The sequence below is a fragment of the Calliopsis andreniformis genome, chromosome 3 (assembly GCF_051401765.1).
Source record: "Calliopsis andreniformis isolate RMS-2024a chromosome 3, iyCalAndr_principal, whole genome shotgun sequence".
Classification (NCBI taxonomy): Eukaryota; Metazoa; Arthropoda; class Insecta; order Hymenoptera; family Andrenidae; genus Calliopsis; species Calliopsis andreniformis.
Window position 1 is genome coordinate 11,988,222 of NC_135064.1, and position 18,595 is coordinate 12,006,816.

Consider the following 18,595-nt stretch of genomic DNA (forward strand, 5'->3'; position numbering starts at 1 on the left):
CGCTCGATATCGTCGCCTGTGCCTCTTCCTACCTCATTTGAATACGAAACGGGGGGCAGGGGAGGAGGACGCGTTGATACGCGCCATATTTAACGCTTAAGATCAATCATTCAGCGTTACGTTTTAATTAAGTGAACGGGCAGGACACGTGTTTACTTTAGAAGAACGTATTAGACGGAAGACTTGCGCGAGGTGTGTTGAGAGACTACGCTTGAAACAATATTAACTTCCTTGTATCGCATTGACTTCGTTAGCGTCGCTCGTCGACGAAAATTTTCGCCGATTCGCCGTAGCTTGCTGCATGACGCTTGAGCGATGGCGAGGATTCGCGCGACGAGCGTTCTCGAAAGTGGAGACCTTTGGTTCTCGTTAACCGGCAGAAAAGCTGGTTTGCTCGCCTTTCCTGCTCGCTTTCTCGCAACTGGTGCGTTACTTAAGCGCCATCTTGGTTCTTCCGCCCCCGAGAGCTCTCGGAACCCCGCAAATCATTGTGTTAGACACAATGAAAAAGTTCCGTTGAAGTTGCCAGAGAATCCCATAACTCGCGGAAGCTTGTAAGCACGTTATGAAACAAATTCGTGACAAAGGAATGCCCGACTATTTTCTTTTTTTCCCCTCTGAACCTACCCCTTCTACTAAGTGAATTTCTGTCGAGATGATACGGGCCAGATGCCCTTTTTGCAGCAGAGAACTTCCACCCCGTATGAATTTGGATTTCTAGGGCAATATTGGATCGTATTACGAGCGTCGAGTCGCGATAAAAGCATACCATTCTCGTGGAATCGTTTCGATGGAAATTATTTTAATCGGGTGTTTCTCTTTCGCGCTAAAATACTCTATCGATCGGAGAGGATTAATCGTTCAAAGGATCACCATTTCGAGATTCCAGTTTTTTAAGGTAATTACGAGCTTGGGTGAAATACGAGCGGGGCTGTTTATGAGGCTGCTAGGGCAAGGTGAAAAATACGATGGAAACCCATGATCCGGCAATGTAAAATTACACAACGTGGAAATTATGATCGTGACTAATGCTCCACGAATAATTAATCCCATTCTTCTCTTCTATGTTGACCGAAATCACGGTATGTTTTACGATATTAGCGGAGGAAGGGAAAGATGAAGCTGTAACCCGTCACGAAATACGACGCGAAATATTTTAACGTAAAACATTGTTCGGAGCTTAATTAAGAAATACTATGAGCATGTATTTTTAGAATTTGTTTTACCAATTACCAGCTCTGTATATAGATACCTGTTGTCTATAGTTCTTTTTCTGTCTGTAGACTTAATGTCGGACCGACTTTTAGGTCATTAGCGACGGAATTCTATATGTTTCACGATCCAGTGGCGTGCAAAACTGTTGAATCATAACATTTCTTTCATGCCTTTTAGAGAAGTAAAAAGATTATAGAAGAAATCAAAAGAGTATTCAATAAATGTAAAAGAATCAAAAACCTTACTGATCTGATTCATTTCATAAATGTAGGACAATTTTCAAAAGAATAATTAAAAGGAGTAAACATTTAATATGAATTCATTTTACTACCACTTTGAATAGAAGAGGATGAATAAAAAAGGGGTTTAGATAAACACGGAATGTGTTAAAATGAATTAATATGTACACTATTCAAAGAAAATAAGATTGTTACTACGAATGAAGAAGACATGTTAACACATTTACTGTGGGAAACGAGAATCCTTCCTATAAAATTATGCGTTGCCAACGAGAAACGAGAATGTTTTATTTGAAACAAGTGTTTAACTAGTTACATTATCAAAATCTCTCCTCTTACACGAAAAGTATAGCAAAAATTACCCGTCGTTAATGGCTTAAATATCACAATTTATTCATTTATTAATGATTCAAATAATCAGAAGTATAATACAGAATTTTTCAATTTAGCATATTTTCTTCAGAAAACGAAGCTATTTAACAGATTGATTTAAATTTTATATATTCTATATTACAGTTCAGCCTTTTTGTTATTTATTTTATCTCTGCGATATTAAACTCCAATGAAATTGTGCAACCAATTTCCTAATATACTAAAAGTATTTGATGTATATAGTGTTTGATAACAGATGTCAGAAAATTCAAGGGTAAAATAACATTACAAAATAGGATGAAAATTAAGAGTACGACTTTATTGCAGAATTATTAAATTAAGGCTTTATTGCAGAATTATTAATTATTGAGGAAACGTCTAAAATATGCATGAAATGTGTCTGACTTGGAACTTATTCCACTGTCGACGTACAGTAACTAGCGGCCAAGTCAGACGCAGCGTAGTCAGTAGAATAACCCAAGTCAGACACATTTCATTTCAAGAGTTTTCTCAACAATTAATAACTCTGAAACGAGGTTTCAAAGGCATTTTTATTATTCTTTCTTTTCGTATTACTTTTGTGTCTATAATCACCCTTTTTTCAGAAAATGTAAAATATGCACGCACCTACTGAAAACGGTGTAAGTATTTCATTAAGAATGAAAAACGTCGATTCGTACCTCCCGTCTTAAACATTCTAAAAATGAAAAATACCGACCCACGTCTCTCAACAACAATGTGTTAATATAAATTCTATAAATATAAAACACTACCAGAAATTTATTATACAATTATGTAATTAAAACGTATTATGAAACAATATGTTCCGATTCTTTTGTAGCCAACTCTATGTCACTGAAATTTAATTTTAAGGTAAATGTTTATGTCTTCTAGAAATTTAATCGTAGACTTTAACTCATCTTGTGTTGCAGTACCACTATCGGTATTCATAATATATGTATATATACGTATTTGTCCTTGTAAAATCGAGTTTTTAATGGTTCCTTTAATTTTGATTCAAATCTTGTTCCCTTCATCTTTTATGATCATTTTTATGTTACTCATGAGATCTTGAAACGGGATTAGAACGACTACTTCCTTTAGTAGAAATGTTAATGCTTCTTTAGGGTTAACGTCCGCCTTTTTATTGCTAGTTATTCCTTAATAGTAGAGGATCTAGGTAATAGCTAACTGGTGAAGATATAACTTTTTCCTGAAATTATGAAAAGGCTCATGTTTTTCGAAAAATTCAATAATTTTATCATTTTCAGTAGAAAAAGTTGGCAGTACATATTTGCCGATACATTTCATGTAATAATAGAATTCCTATATTTCACTCTCGGTTTATTTTATTTTAAAGAACTAATAGGCTGGAACTTTATGATTTGAACTAATTTTAAATCAGGGAATTTCATATCACTGATTTACCTTTTTACGTATACATAAGTAATGTGAAGGATATTAAAAACTCAGCTCTATTGCATACTTTACATACCAAACAGCGGCAGGAATATTTGAAAGTACTTTGACTTGCTTTTTAGCACATGTAACGCAGATTGCACAGTTCATATATACATACATGTTCCAACCGTATTCAAATTATCTATAAAACTACTTTAATTTGAAATCCATTTTAAAACGAGCTTTTTAATACACAACACTATTATTACTACAAATATATCTATGATTATAAGGTAAAACGACCTATAACAAATTTAAAAAAAATTCGAGTCGAAACTTTAATTAAAATCTACAATATAGCATTTAAATTGTCAGAGAAAAGAAAGAACATTAGAAGAACTTTTTCACTTAAAAATAAGAGTTTAAGAAGAAACAAGTCCCTAAAGCGGTATTAAAATTGAAAACTTTAAACGTTAGCATCTCGAACACAAAAACAGGTAACTTAGGTCATTTTGCCTTACAACCACAGACATCTGTATAAAAAAGGTAAGGTAAGGAAAAACAGTTACAATTTCCACTATACAGCAAGAATAACAACAAGTACTCTTTATTAAAGTCAGTTTTTATACAAAAGGTGTTCAAGTAACTCATTTAAAAATACGCTGCCCGCGAGCTCCAATTTCCGTCTCATCGGTCGTCATCCGACTTGTCCAAAATACGTTTAACGCTATACTGATAAATAGCAGCGTTGATCTTCTTCAGCCTCTCAATTTCCTGCCTCATCTCAAGGAGCTTACTCGAGGACAGACTCTCAGATACTTGAGAATCACCTCCGTGTTCCGCGTAATCGTCGAAATTCAGGACATCCATGGGGTTTCGGTCCCGCATGATCATCTCAATGGTGCTCTCCTTTCCATCGGTGTCATCCGATATCCTCTGCAAACTGGACACTTGTAGACGAGGCTTAAGGTCGTTTACCCGGAAGTTCTCGTAGTACTTCCCGAAAAACGCCGCAGTGATTGGCCCTTTATGATCGATCGTCCGAAGCACTTGACGGCTGGCTATGTCCCAAACATGAACCTCTCCGCTGATCGAGCCCGAGAGCAAGTACCGACAGTCGATCGATATCGACATCGACACGATCGTCGATTTGTGCCCCTGGAAAACTGCAACGCTTTCAGCGGTCCCATCTTTCCTAACCTGCACGTGGTGCTCGATTCCACGAGGCGGCTCGTGCAGGTTGAATCGATAGATGTTACCGTTGGTGCAGCCCACGAATAGATCACTGTCGCGCGCGTTCATGCAAACGGACGTAAGGGGCACGTCGAACACGAGGGTGAGCAGCAACAGTCCACTGGCTGGCTCGTAGATGTTGCATGTGCGATCCAGGGCCACTGAGCACAGTCTTCCTCGGGCACCAGCATGCCCAAATTGCAGGTCTTTGACTGGCAGAGTGTGGTGAGAGAAGCAGTGCAAAGGGCTGCATCTTTCATCGTTTAGAACGCGGTATAAAGACCAAACGAACACCAAACCGTCCTCGGCGCCACTGGCGAAGATCGAGCCGTCTTTGCTGAACGACAAACAGGTCACTGTTTGATAATGCTGCGACAAATTGCCGAGCAATCGTCCGTTACACACTTGCCAGCAGAATAATTTTTCGGAGATTGCTGCAACGATGTATGCACCATTTGGGGTGCAACTTAAAGCGGTCACTTTGCCTGGTGTCGTTAGTCTTAGGTTAGGAACGGGGTTTGGATTGTTTAGCGACCAAACGTGGATTCGTGACTTCGTCAGGTCGGCACCGATGATATAACTGTCGCTAAGGAATTGGAGAGTTTTAGGAGCCAGAGCACCTGCATTTTTATAGGTAGACAGTATTGAACCTGTTCGAGGGTCCCACGCTGCGGCACTCCAATGCTCACCGGTACTGTCACTGGTTAATATCACTTCCTTTGTATCGGAGATTCGTGACATGTTCGAGTTTTTGATGCACTAGGAAAGATAACTATGATTGCCTTGGTTTTCGCATGATTTTGTTGATTTACTTCTACGATCTCGGTCTTGTGTACTACTTTGCTTTCAAATTTCCCGTAAACACGTGTATCACATTAGGTTAAGTTTTGACCATAGAGTATGAGAGTACTAGAAAGGCACATGAATATTAATAATTTGACAAATAGAATAAAAAATGTGTAATTATTAGGTAGTTTTACAAAATACTCAAGTATCATGTAAAATTAATAGTTAGTATACAATAACTGTGTGAAAAGTAAGTCATTTTAGTCACAAAAATGTTTTTTGTTCGTGCATTGTGTAGCTAATGTATGCACATACAAACACTGATCTATGTTTTATATTATCTATGCAAATACTTTAAAAAAAATATCAGCTCTCATGAATGCATCACAAACCTGACCAATCCTATGTGCTTTAAAGAAGGCAGGACCAACCCTAAGCATCTTTGATAGCATGTGATTGGTCAGAAAGATAATATATTTGCATCTATACTATAGAAAATTTGTCTTTTTACAAGAACTAAAGCTTTATAAGTAAATTTAACAAACTCTTACTACCTTATTATTATTTTGAATTTCATTAATTAACATATGTTGCATTTTTAAAGTCACAAGAAATGCAATGTCATAGATGCATCCAGATAAGTATTAGGCATTCAAAATCTTTGGTTGACCTTGATCGTGATCGCATGACATAATTCTAATATTGTGGGAATCTACATTTTCCTTCTGACCAGCTTGGTTATGTTGTGGTATCCTTTCCAATATTCCGGTACGTTTTGTTAACATAACCGATTAGTGTAGGTCGTGAAAACAAATTTTTTGGAATTTTCTCATGGGCTTTATCGATGATGAATTGCAAGAAGTATCAAAACTCTGTCAGAATGTCGTCGATGGTAGCCGTCTCGTGTCCTGTGTACGCACAATGGTGCGAGTGGAAATAACGTAAGCTGCTTTTCTATCAGCATTCGTATTAATTAAGCATGTTTTGTTAATTATTTGGGTTTTTATATTTGTAGGAGGACAAAGTTCAAAACAATTATTGCGTGCATTCAATTCTCACAGGATTATCCTCGTACACCATTGCTGATCGAGTTAAAAAGTAAATCTTTGTCTTCTAAGTTACTGGATGGTCTAGCAGAAGTGTGTGAGAAAGAATGCAAAAAACTATTAGGCAAAGCACAAGTAAACATTTTGTTATTGTTTTCTGTGCGAAAAATGTATGGATATACAGATCTTGTGTTTTTAGATTCTCCCAATTCTGAAATTAATCCGTAATTTCATTGATGAGAATCCTTTGATTTGCTGTTACGATGAAATCTCTGCCATAAAGAAGATTTTAGAAAATGATGATGAGTTAAAGCTGAAACAGAAATATTCAAGTATCGGGCTGAAAGTTTACCAAGGGTTGTATTATTTCAAGGCAAAAATTGAAGTACCAGATAATTATCCAAATGTTTGTATAAAGTATGTGTCAATTTACATTTATGTATATTATTCTGTGTGATGAAACTAAACATAAATCTTTGTTGCTTTTAGATTAGAAGATGCAAGTACAAACTTCCCTCCAGTACTTACTCGTTACCTTGTGGGTCAAGGTAAGGAGTTAGGTAGGAAATGTGTAGAACCACCATTGAAGAAGAAACAACAAACCCCATTTATACCATCACCATCCCTAAACATTGTCATCTCCTTTCTCATAAGGTACTTCAATTTGTATTCATATTTCTCATATCATATTATATCCGTTTACATGCATCTTGTCTTATTTAGATCTGTGAAAACTTTACCACGAGAACAGTGTCAGGCATGCAAACGAGCATGTCTACCAGCAAATCCAGAAGAAGCAGAGATGAACGAGAATGCAGACATGCACGTAGAAAGACTTTACTGCGGGCATCTGTTTCATTTACAATGTCTTGTGACATACATGAAGACTCCCCCATTCCATGGTAAGAGATAATATTCTTAAAGTTATTTTATTCGTGTTACTTTTTATTCCAGTGACACTGTATTAATGAATTATATGTTGTATTACAGGGGGTAAAAAATGTCCAACTTGTGGAAAACGTATCTATCATGAAAAATGGGGATTAAGTGATAAGCTTGCAGAGGAACGTTGGGCACACCAGCAAGCTCGGGACAGAGAGCTAGCAGAGGTAGCTGATTTCTTCAATTGAAATGTATATATTTCATTTGAGTCATACTTTGATAAGTGACGACATTTGTGAGACAAATGTGTCAAATGTCAGAAAATATTGCTGTGAAAAGTTAGAGTGATAAACTTATGATAATGAATTTATAACAAAATATGTAAAGTAACATTCAGAAATGGAATGTTTATGAGCCAGTTAAAGAAAGGTATTTTTAATACCATAAAGTATGCTATGATAACTAAGCAGTTTATATTTGTACCGCATTTTTAAAGTAATAAGTCGCTTACTGTGGTGCTAATGTATCGAATAATTACTTGTCATGTGTTTTATCTATGTTATAGTATACAATTTCATAACTCCGTTTTATAACAAATGTAACAAAAGTATCGAATAGTTAAGTTTTTTCCAGCATTGTGCAATCAACGGTAATATGAAAGGATGTTGAAATATATGTTTTATATTTCGTATTTGAATTTTCATGGTATTACATGAAAGTCAATTTCTACGTACATTGACGATGAATGAGGAACGGTATTATGTTCTAGTAAATAATTTGGGAAAATTAATATAGACATTATAGATATCTAACGTGTGTGAAATTCACTATTATTAGCTGGTTTATGAAGTGCCTTTGCGTATTCGTGATGAAAATGGTATGACATGTCAGTGGAGCGTTGTAATATTGTAATGCTATGCGTAGGATGCATATTTCTAATTGAAGAAGCACATTATAACGTCATAACCATCTTTTTGTCTGTATATAAAAATTATGCACCGTTTTGTAATTTGTAACGATAAAAATATGAATTCTGAAAAACACCAACGTTCTATCTATGAATATAAAATATACGTGCCATTTTGCGTATTGATATCAGCGCCACCTATGGCACGCGATAGATTTCAAATACGAAATCGTTGCAATAGCAGTAATCATTGTGTTCTCAGGTCCGAGACTAGATACTTTCACTGTATAATAACACGGAATGAAAGAAGTAATTTTTAATAGAAACGACGTATAACAGATGTGAGTACACAGTGTTTCTTCCGTATAATGTGCCGAGTGAGTTGTACTTATGATTTTTATTCGTGAATTAATAACAGTAAAATATAATATGCATAATCAAGGTAAATATTTTGTGTCAAATTTATGAAAAGTAATATATACATATCAACAAATTCAGATGTACAATCATAATGTTAGTAATGACAGTATTAGTAATGCAAGTCAAAATAAATATTAGAGTAGCAATATTCGTGTAATTTGTGCAATATTCTTTATTACTAGTATATTAGTAATATAATATTACACATTAATACACGTTATAAATACTCCATACGTATACAACTTGTCTCTTTAGTTTAAATTCAAAACTATAATCATTAATACAATGTTTTTTTTCGCCTGTGCCATGACTTCTAATTAAATAAAGTTCATTTAATTGATCCAAACTATAAGTTAGATCGATTAAATTAAATTTCTCAATCTTGATATTTATTTAAAAAAAGCTCTTTCTGCTACATATTTACAAAGCAATTTAAAAGTTAATCGTTTTGGAAATGTGTTTCAAAAGAATGTGTAAAGAAAAGTAAAGAAAAGGTAGAACAGTAGAGTATCAAATTGCAACTTGCTTTCTTCATAATATTTGAATTTCAGAATAATTCCACATTCATTGTATCGACTTATGTCGACCAATACCTGTGTCAAACCTATTTCACAGACTGGTATAAGTTTTTTGTAACAACATATCTTTTGTAAATAGCATTTTCGCTCATTACTTGAAATTATAGGGATGAATAAGGAAAATAATTTAGTAGGATACCTTATATATTGATGGTATGGTAGGAACATTTTCTCGTTTGCTCGCATTACCAGCACTAGGGATGAAAACAGTCCGTTTCCTGTATCCACTTGTCGAAAATCACAGAGGGCGCTCAAAAACCACTAGTTTTTTCGAGAAGTCGGTATTTCAGAATGTAAGATACGAAAAACTATTAAATTTCAGGTTTATGTATCCTGTATACTTGTCTGTAGCCGTAGCATATGATAAACATCGACTGAAGGAAAATCCTGATGGAAAATTGTATCGAAAATGTAGAAATCTTTCTATCCATACTTTGTTTCGAAAAAAATTAATATAGGTATTCAAGAACTGTCTGAACTCAAATTTAGTTTTTACAAATAGACTGAAATGTTGCTAAGAAAAATGGAAATTTTTCCTTGATGTTTTCTGAGCTTCTACTACATTTCATTAAGTAATTAGTAATTTATTTGTAATTTCGATTGCGACGTATTATGTTTATATTATTAATTCATACTCATACGTAAAATAGTAACATAGATCAGCAAAGCACATTGACAGGAAGATATGGTATTACAAATTTTGTAAGCTACAATTTGTCAGTATCGATTTTTGAATTTGGCGCCAAAATATCCCGCCATTTCTAAAGACTTTTAAACAAGAATTATTTTTTTTTTCATTTTCTTAAATGTTGAAACTTTTAACTATATTTTTTATTGTTCATTATTCGGTACAAACTGTAAACATTTGAATTATGTTTTATTTTAATTTTTTTCTCATAGCTATCTGATGCGCGATAACTTTTTTGTCTTTGCGTTTGGCGTTTCTTGAAACAACAGCTTTTTCTTAGATGTTTCCACAAATACGCAGCTTAAATTGCGTTGAGCGTAACTTAACAAAGTAAGACGGCTGAAAGTCTAATATGGGAGGGGGTATGGAATCGCGTTGCTGCGGATAGTGAGGGTGGATTGGTGTTGTTCAGCTGGAGGGGATGAATGTACCACCCTGTGTCAGGTGTTCCGCCACGCGGTCGGTTACAGTCTTCCCAAAAACATCGCGGGTTCACGGGCTTTGAAAGCAATTTGCTTGACTAAATTCTCGTGAATGTATCGATCAAAGGGCAATTATTATTTCACCAGTGAACTATAATGGAACAATCGATATTATCAGAGGGCTGTTTAATAGTGATAAATTTTCCGTTTTATAATTTTTTGGCGTCGAAGGAATAGAATTTTCCTTCATCTGGATTTTATGAAAAACCTATGTGTGTGCAACTCGGGTATGAAATATTTTCTTCGTAAATGTGGAATTATATAAAATATATTTTTACGATCTGCGCAAATTCTTATTACAAAGAGAACTTTTTCATGTGTAATTACAACTTTCGAAACTAATTGATCATGAATTATGTATTCATAATCGAATACCTTTCACTTTCAAAGTTAGATTTAATTTTTTTAACTTTCTTTTCACTGTTCCTCATTTGCTTCGTTTTCAACAAACTTCTACTTAATCTGACTACATAACTGGTACTTTCTATTGTTTAGGTGTCAAACATCGGTTTAAAATGTGTCGAAAAATCTTTCGCTCTCCAAAGATGAAATTTGCCTTTTGAACCATGGTTTACGCTAAATTTTCGTGAAAATTGGGAGCTACTGGCAATTACCTCTCCATGTGAGGTGAGTAAGTACCGTCTATTCAATCGCGTCCTTAATTACTGAATTCTGTCAACAACACAATAGCAACGCCACACCAATTAATGTACCTCTCGTACTTGTTTGAGCGCTGAATATTGTGAATTTAATTTTATTTCATGAAATTCAACAGATTTCTAAAGTAGGTTGTTGACGTAATAAAGACGTGGCTAAATTGCGCCGGTTCCACCGGTTCGTGTGGCAGCATTCAAATCTGTTCACACAATGCGCCACCAATTTTGTGCTCTTTTTCGCTTGTTTCGACGGACTATCTTCACAGCTGGTGAAACATTCAGAATTTAGACGCAGACTTTATTTTTTAGGCACTTATTTAATATTTGAAAATATTTTTATTATATAGTATCTATTAGGCAGCCTTTATTTATCGAAATTTGAATATTTTATGTATCACGATGTATGTATCCGTGATCATAAGGCAAAATAATGCAAATAAAATATTTTTATTTTCGGGAAATTCATATCTGAAGTTCTAAATCTTAATTCTAGACGATGTATTTGTATTTTATTATAATCTAATAGTTTAAAGAAACAATCCCAGTAGAATCTAATCTTTTAAAAGTACATTATTGTCATGCTTTTATTCCATTAATTTTTGCGTACAACAAAGGTAATTTTACATAGATATACATTCATAGAGAGAGAAAGAGTAGGGTGAAAGCGAGGTCCAGCGAATTTATTGTTTAAACCTAACCCAGGTTATTATTCTTACCTTATAAACCTCAATTGAGACACAGATTTTTTTCAAATCTGAATTACACCGTTCTGCTTTATAACCACGGGTATTTGCATACCACGCTACACTTCTGTCCTGGTTAAACAGGAACAAGAGCTTAAAGTTAGAACTTACACCAGTATTCAGTATTCCCCTGCCATTAATTTGTAACAGTGCGCGCCAGATCTTGGAATTATTTGGAACAAATGGTTCACCCTTTCATGGACTCTCACTTCTACTACCTTCAACTAGACAAAAGTGAGCCACTAGCACATGAATTGCTTTTACAAGCATGTCCGCCGCTGCAAACTCGTACTTAGAAAACTCTGAATCTATAGCGCGGGAACGCTGTGCCATTGATTGCACAATGCAACCGTCGGTCAGCTCTAGGCTGCTGTCAATGAAAAAATCGCGTAGGATCGAGCAAGTGCTGCAGAATCAGCATAGCTACAATAGCAAACAGAATAGATTCAGGTTAAACGTTTATCGATTCGCGAGAACGGTTCGGAGGAACGGCGATTCATGCGTTTAGACTCTATGGCTGACACCTGAGCAAGTCCTTAACTGGCTAAGGATGTCAAGGAAACGACGAAACTTGCCTAGTAGGCGGCTCGAGTTGCTCGCCCGATTTGGCATTCAAATGGAAATATAATGCGAGCTGTCCCTACCGCGAGGTCGAATCCACGTCGGATGTCATGGATCAGGAGGCACACGCATCTTTCTGACAAAAGTCGTACCGCAAGTCCGCATGGTCTTCCCTTACAGAGGGCCGTATCGATCCGCTTACTTTCGCGACCTAGAAATAGACAATTCCTATCGACATTTTCGCACGTGTACCAAGAGATGCGTTGTATAGTTCGTGAACAGCTGGATTTTCGGCGTGATACTGGTGTCGTAAACTTTATTTCGTTTCGTAATGATGCACATTGATGTGCGATGCAGTGATCGTAAAAAAGATGAAATTCAGCATAGATATACGATTTCTCATTTTGGTAAACTTTAGCCTCCCACATTTGGGATGAATTATATTTGCGGCGATGACTTACGTATTCATTTATTTAATAGGAGTTAATTGCAATTTAGTTATTCATCATTGTGTTTTAAATATTATTATATAATTGAATGGAGTTGAGTGATAATATTAATTATATGACTATTTAATTATTCACATTTAGTAGTTAATTTGCGGTACCTTTTGTGATTCATGTGAAATCTGGCGCGTCTAGTTTGGAACGATTATTATGAGCAGTTATCTCTGGTTTCTGAGGATACCTTGTTAATTCGCGGGAAGTATGTGGATAGAGATTAATTATTTATTGAAGATCTTCTTCATGGAAAGATAGTGATTTTAAGGAGAGACGCTAGAATTATCAGTCTGCAACGCTTATTTAATTCAATATGTTTCGTTTTCCACGTAAACAGTAATTAAGTTATTACTGTTACTGAAATTACTTTCTCCTTTGCATCGTTACTACGCTCACGCTTTGCGAAGGTGAAACGATCAGCAAGTCAAAGTATTAATCGGAACGGCACTAAACAGCGGTTTATTTTCAATTAACATCCTTTATGAGATTTGAAGCTCTCATAAACTATCAATTTCTGTACTTCGTCGTGAAACAACGGTTATAAAATTCGTCTGGTGATATATAACAAAGGTTATTTCACGGCCCTTGAATGTCGAATGCGCCAGCGAGTTTCTCTGCCGCCGTTAATAAAACGACAACAGTTTACGGCCGTTTCGTAGCTACATTAGTTCCATAACATTTCATAACACGGTTTCAGGTATTCGTGAATGTCCTTCATGACCATTAAGGCGTTCTAATGGTCCGTGGGTCACTGATCCTACATAATTGATACAGTTTCCATATCGGCGTGATTTCATAAAAGGAAAAAAAAGAACATTAAGTATTCACTTTCACATAGAGCTTTGTCCTTAGAAAATAGTAGCCTTCAAAATTGATTTTCTTGGAAACAGAGCTTTGCAAAAAAAGGACACGAACAGTTAAGTTGGCTAAAAGTTTAGAATTCTATCTAAAATTAAAAAAATAAAAGTTACTTCACTAAACACGCAATTTAGGCAAGAGTAAACAAGCTTTAATTGATTGCATTACATCTACTGGAATACAAAACATGTCAGCCAAAAGTACTTTGCTATACATATTTTGTACTTTCGAAGCCTTTTCTTGAGAACATTTCTATTTGCTAATTCTCGCTATAAAATATTCTTCATATACAAAATCAACAAGTAAGTTCATCGCGATTGAGTACCACTGATACAACCACATTTTTCCTTAGCCGATCGGCAGTTTCTTTCCCGATTGTGTGTTTCATTCTCTCAAACAGCTGTTAGTCTCCTTCCCGCTCGTTCCCCCTCTCCAGTGTTGCGGGCAAAACGCTTACCTCGTCTCACCTGTCCCCTTAATTTCTTAGTTACGCGCGTTCGCGATTTCCGCGCTCGCGTTACGCACCGTGGCGGCTCGTTATCGGCAGAAGTTACCGGTGTGACGCCTCGATAAGGTCGTGCTATCGCGATCTTGTCCCGTTGGGATCCAGCTGGATCCAGTGTCTCGCGAAAGTCGCGCCGAATTGCTGGGAGGAGTGGGCGCAAGTGAACCGATACTTTTATCGTGAATTCGCCAGCAATTTCGCGTGTGCACTGAACAGAGAGTCTTATCGCGCCGATAAGCCACACGAAAGCGTGACGTATTCGATAAGTGGACCCTGTAGCAGGCCCAGCAAGCCCATCCGCTTCCCAATTCCTCCGTTTGCGGTGGACGTGCGAGGGGTCATCGACTGGGCACATTTGTAATCAGTCCTTCTGTCCTACATGATGACTGGGCTTTGTGCGGCGAACGATTGAGATCTCTTTGTACTCCAGCTGGGGAACGCAGAGATAAACTCGTTGCGCGGAAATCCAGTGCATATTGATAGTGGAATGGAATGGTGCAATCTGTTGGCCCCCTGAGGCAGTTAGTGAATCTTTGTAACGCCTTTGGTGCGATTACTGTGTAATCGATATTGGTATACTGTCGTTTATTCTACGCTACCTGTAGTTTATGAAATTTTTACAAACTGTATGTATGTTTGATGTAGGTACAGTATGTATATTTTCTATTAGAATGAAATTATACATGCAAATTTGTCAGACGAAGACGTTTTCCTGCATTATTAGTAACGAAGTAGAAACCTTCTAGTGCAGTAAATGTATTTTCGACAGTTAATGGATTTTTGTACCATCTTTGGTCGATTTTATGCTACCTCTAGTTATTTAAATCTTTAGAAAGATTATTTCTTCCCCAGGCGAATGAAACCATACACCAAGACTTGCAACATCATACTGTATCGCGTTTCTAAGAGGCAAAGAACGGTTCCGTGCATTATCAGTAATGAAGTAGGAACCTCCTAGGTAGCACAGATAATTTCGAAACCGTCTGTGAAAAGTTAATCGTTGGAAACATCTGAGCGGTTCGTTTGAAACATTTTAACACCTGTAAATGGTTAGGGATTGCGTCACGCGCTCGTAAATACAAAGCCAGAAAATGTGGTAGTTAATTCTTCTTTAATGACCCCCCTCCACCTAGCCGCTGGGCACATATATTTCGTACGGTTTATCAGCGATAGTTTTCAAGATTCCACCTCGGTGCTCTAATCAAGTGAACTCCGGCGCCACCTTGAGCGAACCTTATCGGCGCATTCACGAACGTGGCAACGTGTTATGTGGAGCGCGGTGCATCGATTTAACCGTTGCGAATTTCGAGACCAAAATCGGGAACACCTGATAGTCGAAAACACGAATCCTGCCTCGATCGATCGAACAATTATCCCGTCATCTAGCTTCTAATCTCCTTGATTTCTGGCCAATGAGAGATCGATAGCAGCTACTTCCCTCTTAATTTAGTGTCATCGTCCTCGAGCGTCGAGAACGGGGGGTAGTTTCAGTGTCAAAGCCAAGATCGTCTTAAATCCGTTAACTCCTGTACATTTACGGCACTATCAAGGTGCAAACACGTTATTGCTCGTTACGTTCCTAGCAAATCGACGATAATGCCACGATACGCTCTTACCTTCGCGATAGCCTTAATTGCCGATAACGGAGCGTGACTATAAATATGTTAGCGTTTCGCTGTAACTGCATTTTCCGCTTAAAATGCGCGTCAAGTAAAAATTTGCTCGAATAATGTTTCACAGTTTCAACGGTTGAGCAAGTTAACGGTGCAACATAGGATAGAGGCATCGATCCGCGGCTTGAGGTCCGGAATCGTCGATCTTGGGACAGACTGACATTTTTTAGTAAAGAAATTCATAGGATACACGAGGTGTCGCGGTTTCACGCCAAGGAAAAACTTGCGATTCTCCGCGCGATAAGTCGGATATGGTTAATTCATGTCGCAACGATAACGAAGAAAACACGATAAGGAAAAACAGTACGCTGATACAGCTTAAGTGCGCTTAAAGTTGCAACGCGTGACCGTGGGAGTTCTTTAAAACTCTAATAAAAGCAAACAAGAGGAAATCGAGTGGATGTAAAAGAAAACGACTGATTAGCCGAGATTATGCAACCAATCTACCGTGAATATATCGGTTGGAAAAAGAAATAGATTCTTACGGGTAACCGTGACAGAGAGTGTGAACAAAGTTTAAACTGAATCGAAATATCCCAAAAGCAGCATAACCCATAAATTCCGATGTCCCACCCTTTCTACCGATATCGATTTATTGTTGCAAGCTTAATTAATTACGGATGCAACACAATGCAGTCGCTTCGAAGGCAATAATACACGATTTATAAACATTGCTGACTCATTATTAGCACTCATGATGATTTATCATTCGTATCGGAACAAATTCCCAGATTAATTGAAGATTCGAGGAAAAATTATGCAACAGCACTTCAACACATTGTACCAAAATTCCTTTGCTGTGTACAATCTCTCACCCCAATGAGCTACAAGAAGAGGAACGAAGTTATTTACAAGTCGTAGGGTTCTCCCAGAACACCATATCCGCGCCAATGGATTGCAAACACTGTTTGTCCCTTTTGGGAAACATCCACGTGTTGTTAAATTGCTGAAACGTTGTTAACCCGTACCGCAAGGACAGACACGGAAGAACGCGAGACTGAGTGGTAGAGGTGCGCAGTTTGAGTTAACACACGCGACAAAGGTGCATTTTCGTTGCGTGAACAGTACAAAACGCGTGAAAAGTGGAGAAAATTAGATAGTTCCAGCTGGATAATTTAGTGCGTGTCTGGTGACAATTCTATTGCCTCCATCAGTCATAACGCATCCCCATCGATCCATGCCGCACAATCGCGGCGAAACATCGAGGTTCACCGCGACAGAGAAAGCCGATGGAAATTTGCAATAACAGAAACGATTTAATTGTTCACTCGAACGCGTTATCCGGTTAATACGGCCGCGACCCCGACAACGCCGCTATTATTGACGGTTCATCCACGCCGCTTTGAATGCTTCGCGTGATTGGAGTCACACGTGAAACGGTCGTTTGTTTCGCGACGTCGGATGAAATGTGGCCAACCCTTTTGCGATACGAGGCACAGTCAACTGGTCAAACGAGGGTTCAGTGAATTCCATTCTTTTTTATCGCCAAGTTCGATCGTTGGGGTGAACTGCCGAGAGTTTGGCACGATGACAACGCTGAAGAAAGATGAGAAGAGGGCTTTGAAAAAGTCGAAGAAGGCTGGCCAGAAAGCCCTCAGCCGTGACGCGAAAGCGGCAAAGGCGCAGCAGGAGAATCCTGTGAGGGCCATCGAATCAAGGACCGAATCAGGTAGTGCCTGCAAAACCGACAAGTGTTTTGGAGGAGGAATGGCGCAATATTGCGCAAACTTTGGTCGCGAATTTCTTGAACTGTGTTTATTACTTTGAAATTCTTTCAAATTGTTTAACTTCGTAATTCGATTTTCTCTTAGTTTGTGAAAACGAAGTTGCACGACAGGGAAATGGTTGACGGTGCTCGTTAGCTGTGAGTTATTAATTAAGTTAGAGTTTGGGAATATTGTGTTATGAGAAAAATTGTTTTTGAGTGGGAAGTTGTGACAGGTGATGAGGCCTAAGGTTTGTAACGTGGTAGGATGCTTTAGATTTGATGTTGGTCAACTTTGTTCACTTTTTCGTAGCTTAATATCGTTTTTGTGTAGGTACATTTAATCATTCCATTGCCTGTCATACGTCACACGGTTTATACTATGGGAAGAATAATCAAATAATACAGAGAGATTTATTTAAATTGTCAATTTTAGAGTATTTTTCTATGTTATAACACCGAACTATCAATATTCATTTACTAGAATGTTTTTAACTTTGTCATTTATTATTTTTACAAAAAATATAACTTATTTTTATTACAGTATTCAACCTGATATGTATTTTGAAAAAAACATTGTGAGATTGAAGATTTTGAAGGTTGTTTAAAAATTGAAATATATTTATATTTTTTTCAAACAAAATTTAGATTACAATGTTATGCAAAGTTATACATTTTATTCGTTTCAATCTTGTTTAAAGAATCCAAAAAATTATAAAAGACAACTTAGTTTTTCTGAGTATAGAAGTTCATTAATAGTTCTCAATAATTAAATAAATAAAGTAGGTAATATTTAAAGAAGACAGAAGTACACAGAAGTATTTGTTGCATGAAGATAGTTTTCAAACAAAAATTGTTTGGTATCGGCAGGAGCATACTCTTGATACCAAACAACATTTGCTTGAAACACTTTTTCATGTAATAAATAATTCACACGAAAGGTGATATAGTTGCGTGACTCACCCTGTATAAGTGTATGACTTAAGGAGGTATTCTTGTCTAGTCCGCAATTTTTCAAGTATTCTTCGGCATATTTTTTCTTTTTACGGTAACACATTCGTGTATCAGATTTTCTCGTATATTTTTCGCTCATATTGAAGGAGTATACATAATTTTTTTAATGTAAGAATATTGAAAACTGCAAT

At 36.9% G+C, this 18,595-nt stretch overlaps 2 protein-coding genes across 3 annotated transcripts; one reads left to right on the forward strand and one right to left on the reverse strand.

The window, feature by feature from the left end:
• Positions 1–3,804: 3,804 nt before the first annotated feature.
• LOC143189042 (WD repeat-containing protein 18) lies at positions 3,805–5,317 on the reverse strand. The gene has a single exon (XM_076393662.1). The coding sequence runs from the start codon at positions 5,199–5,201 to the stop codon at positions 3,915–3,917; it is 1,287 nt and encodes a 428-aa protein (XP_076249777.1). The 5' UTR covers positions 5,202–5,317; the 3' UTR covers positions 3,805–3,914.
• Positions 5,318–5,782: 465 nt separating this feature from the next.
• Positions 5,783–10,813, forward strand: LOC143188851 (uncharacterized). Of its 2 annotated transcripts, XM_076393328.1 has the most exons (7): positions 5,783–6,187; positions 6,262–6,427; positions 6,492–6,709; positions 6,782–6,946; positions 7,016–7,194; positions 7,283–7,401; positions 10,745–10,813. In XM_076393328.1, exons 1-7 carry the CDS (start codon positions 6,078–6,080, stop codon positions 10,796–10,798), a joined length of 1,011 nt encoding a protein of 336 aa, XP_076249443.1. In that variant the 5' UTR covers positions 5,783–6,077; the 3' UTR covers positions 10,799–10,813. The 2 variants fall into 2 exon arrangements, with proteins under 2 accessions (XP_076249443.1, XP_076249444.1); XM_076393329.1 differs by lacking the exon at positions 10,745–10,813 and having other exon boundaries at positions 7,283–8,797.
• The last annotated feature ends 7,782 nt before the right edge of the window (positions 10,814–18,595 follow it).

Bases quoted from the DNA above. Each gene is read 5' to 3' on its own strand.
- LOC143189042 (XM_076393662.1), bottom strand. From the start codon at position 5,201: ATGTCACGAATCTCCGATACAAAGGAAGTGATATTAACCAGTGACAGT.
- LOC143188851 (XM_076393328.1), top strand. From the start codon at position 6,078: ATGGGCTTTATCGATGATGAATTGCAAGAAGTATCAAAACTCTGTCAG. The intron at 6,188-6,261 runs GTAAGCTGCTTT...TTATATTTGTAG, and splicing joins ATGGTGCGAGTGGAAATAAC to GAGGACAAAGTTCAAAACAA. The intron at 6,428-6,491 runs GTAAACATTTTG...TTGTGTTTTTAG, and splicing joins AACTATTAGGCAAAGCACAA to ATTCTCCCAATTCTGAAATT.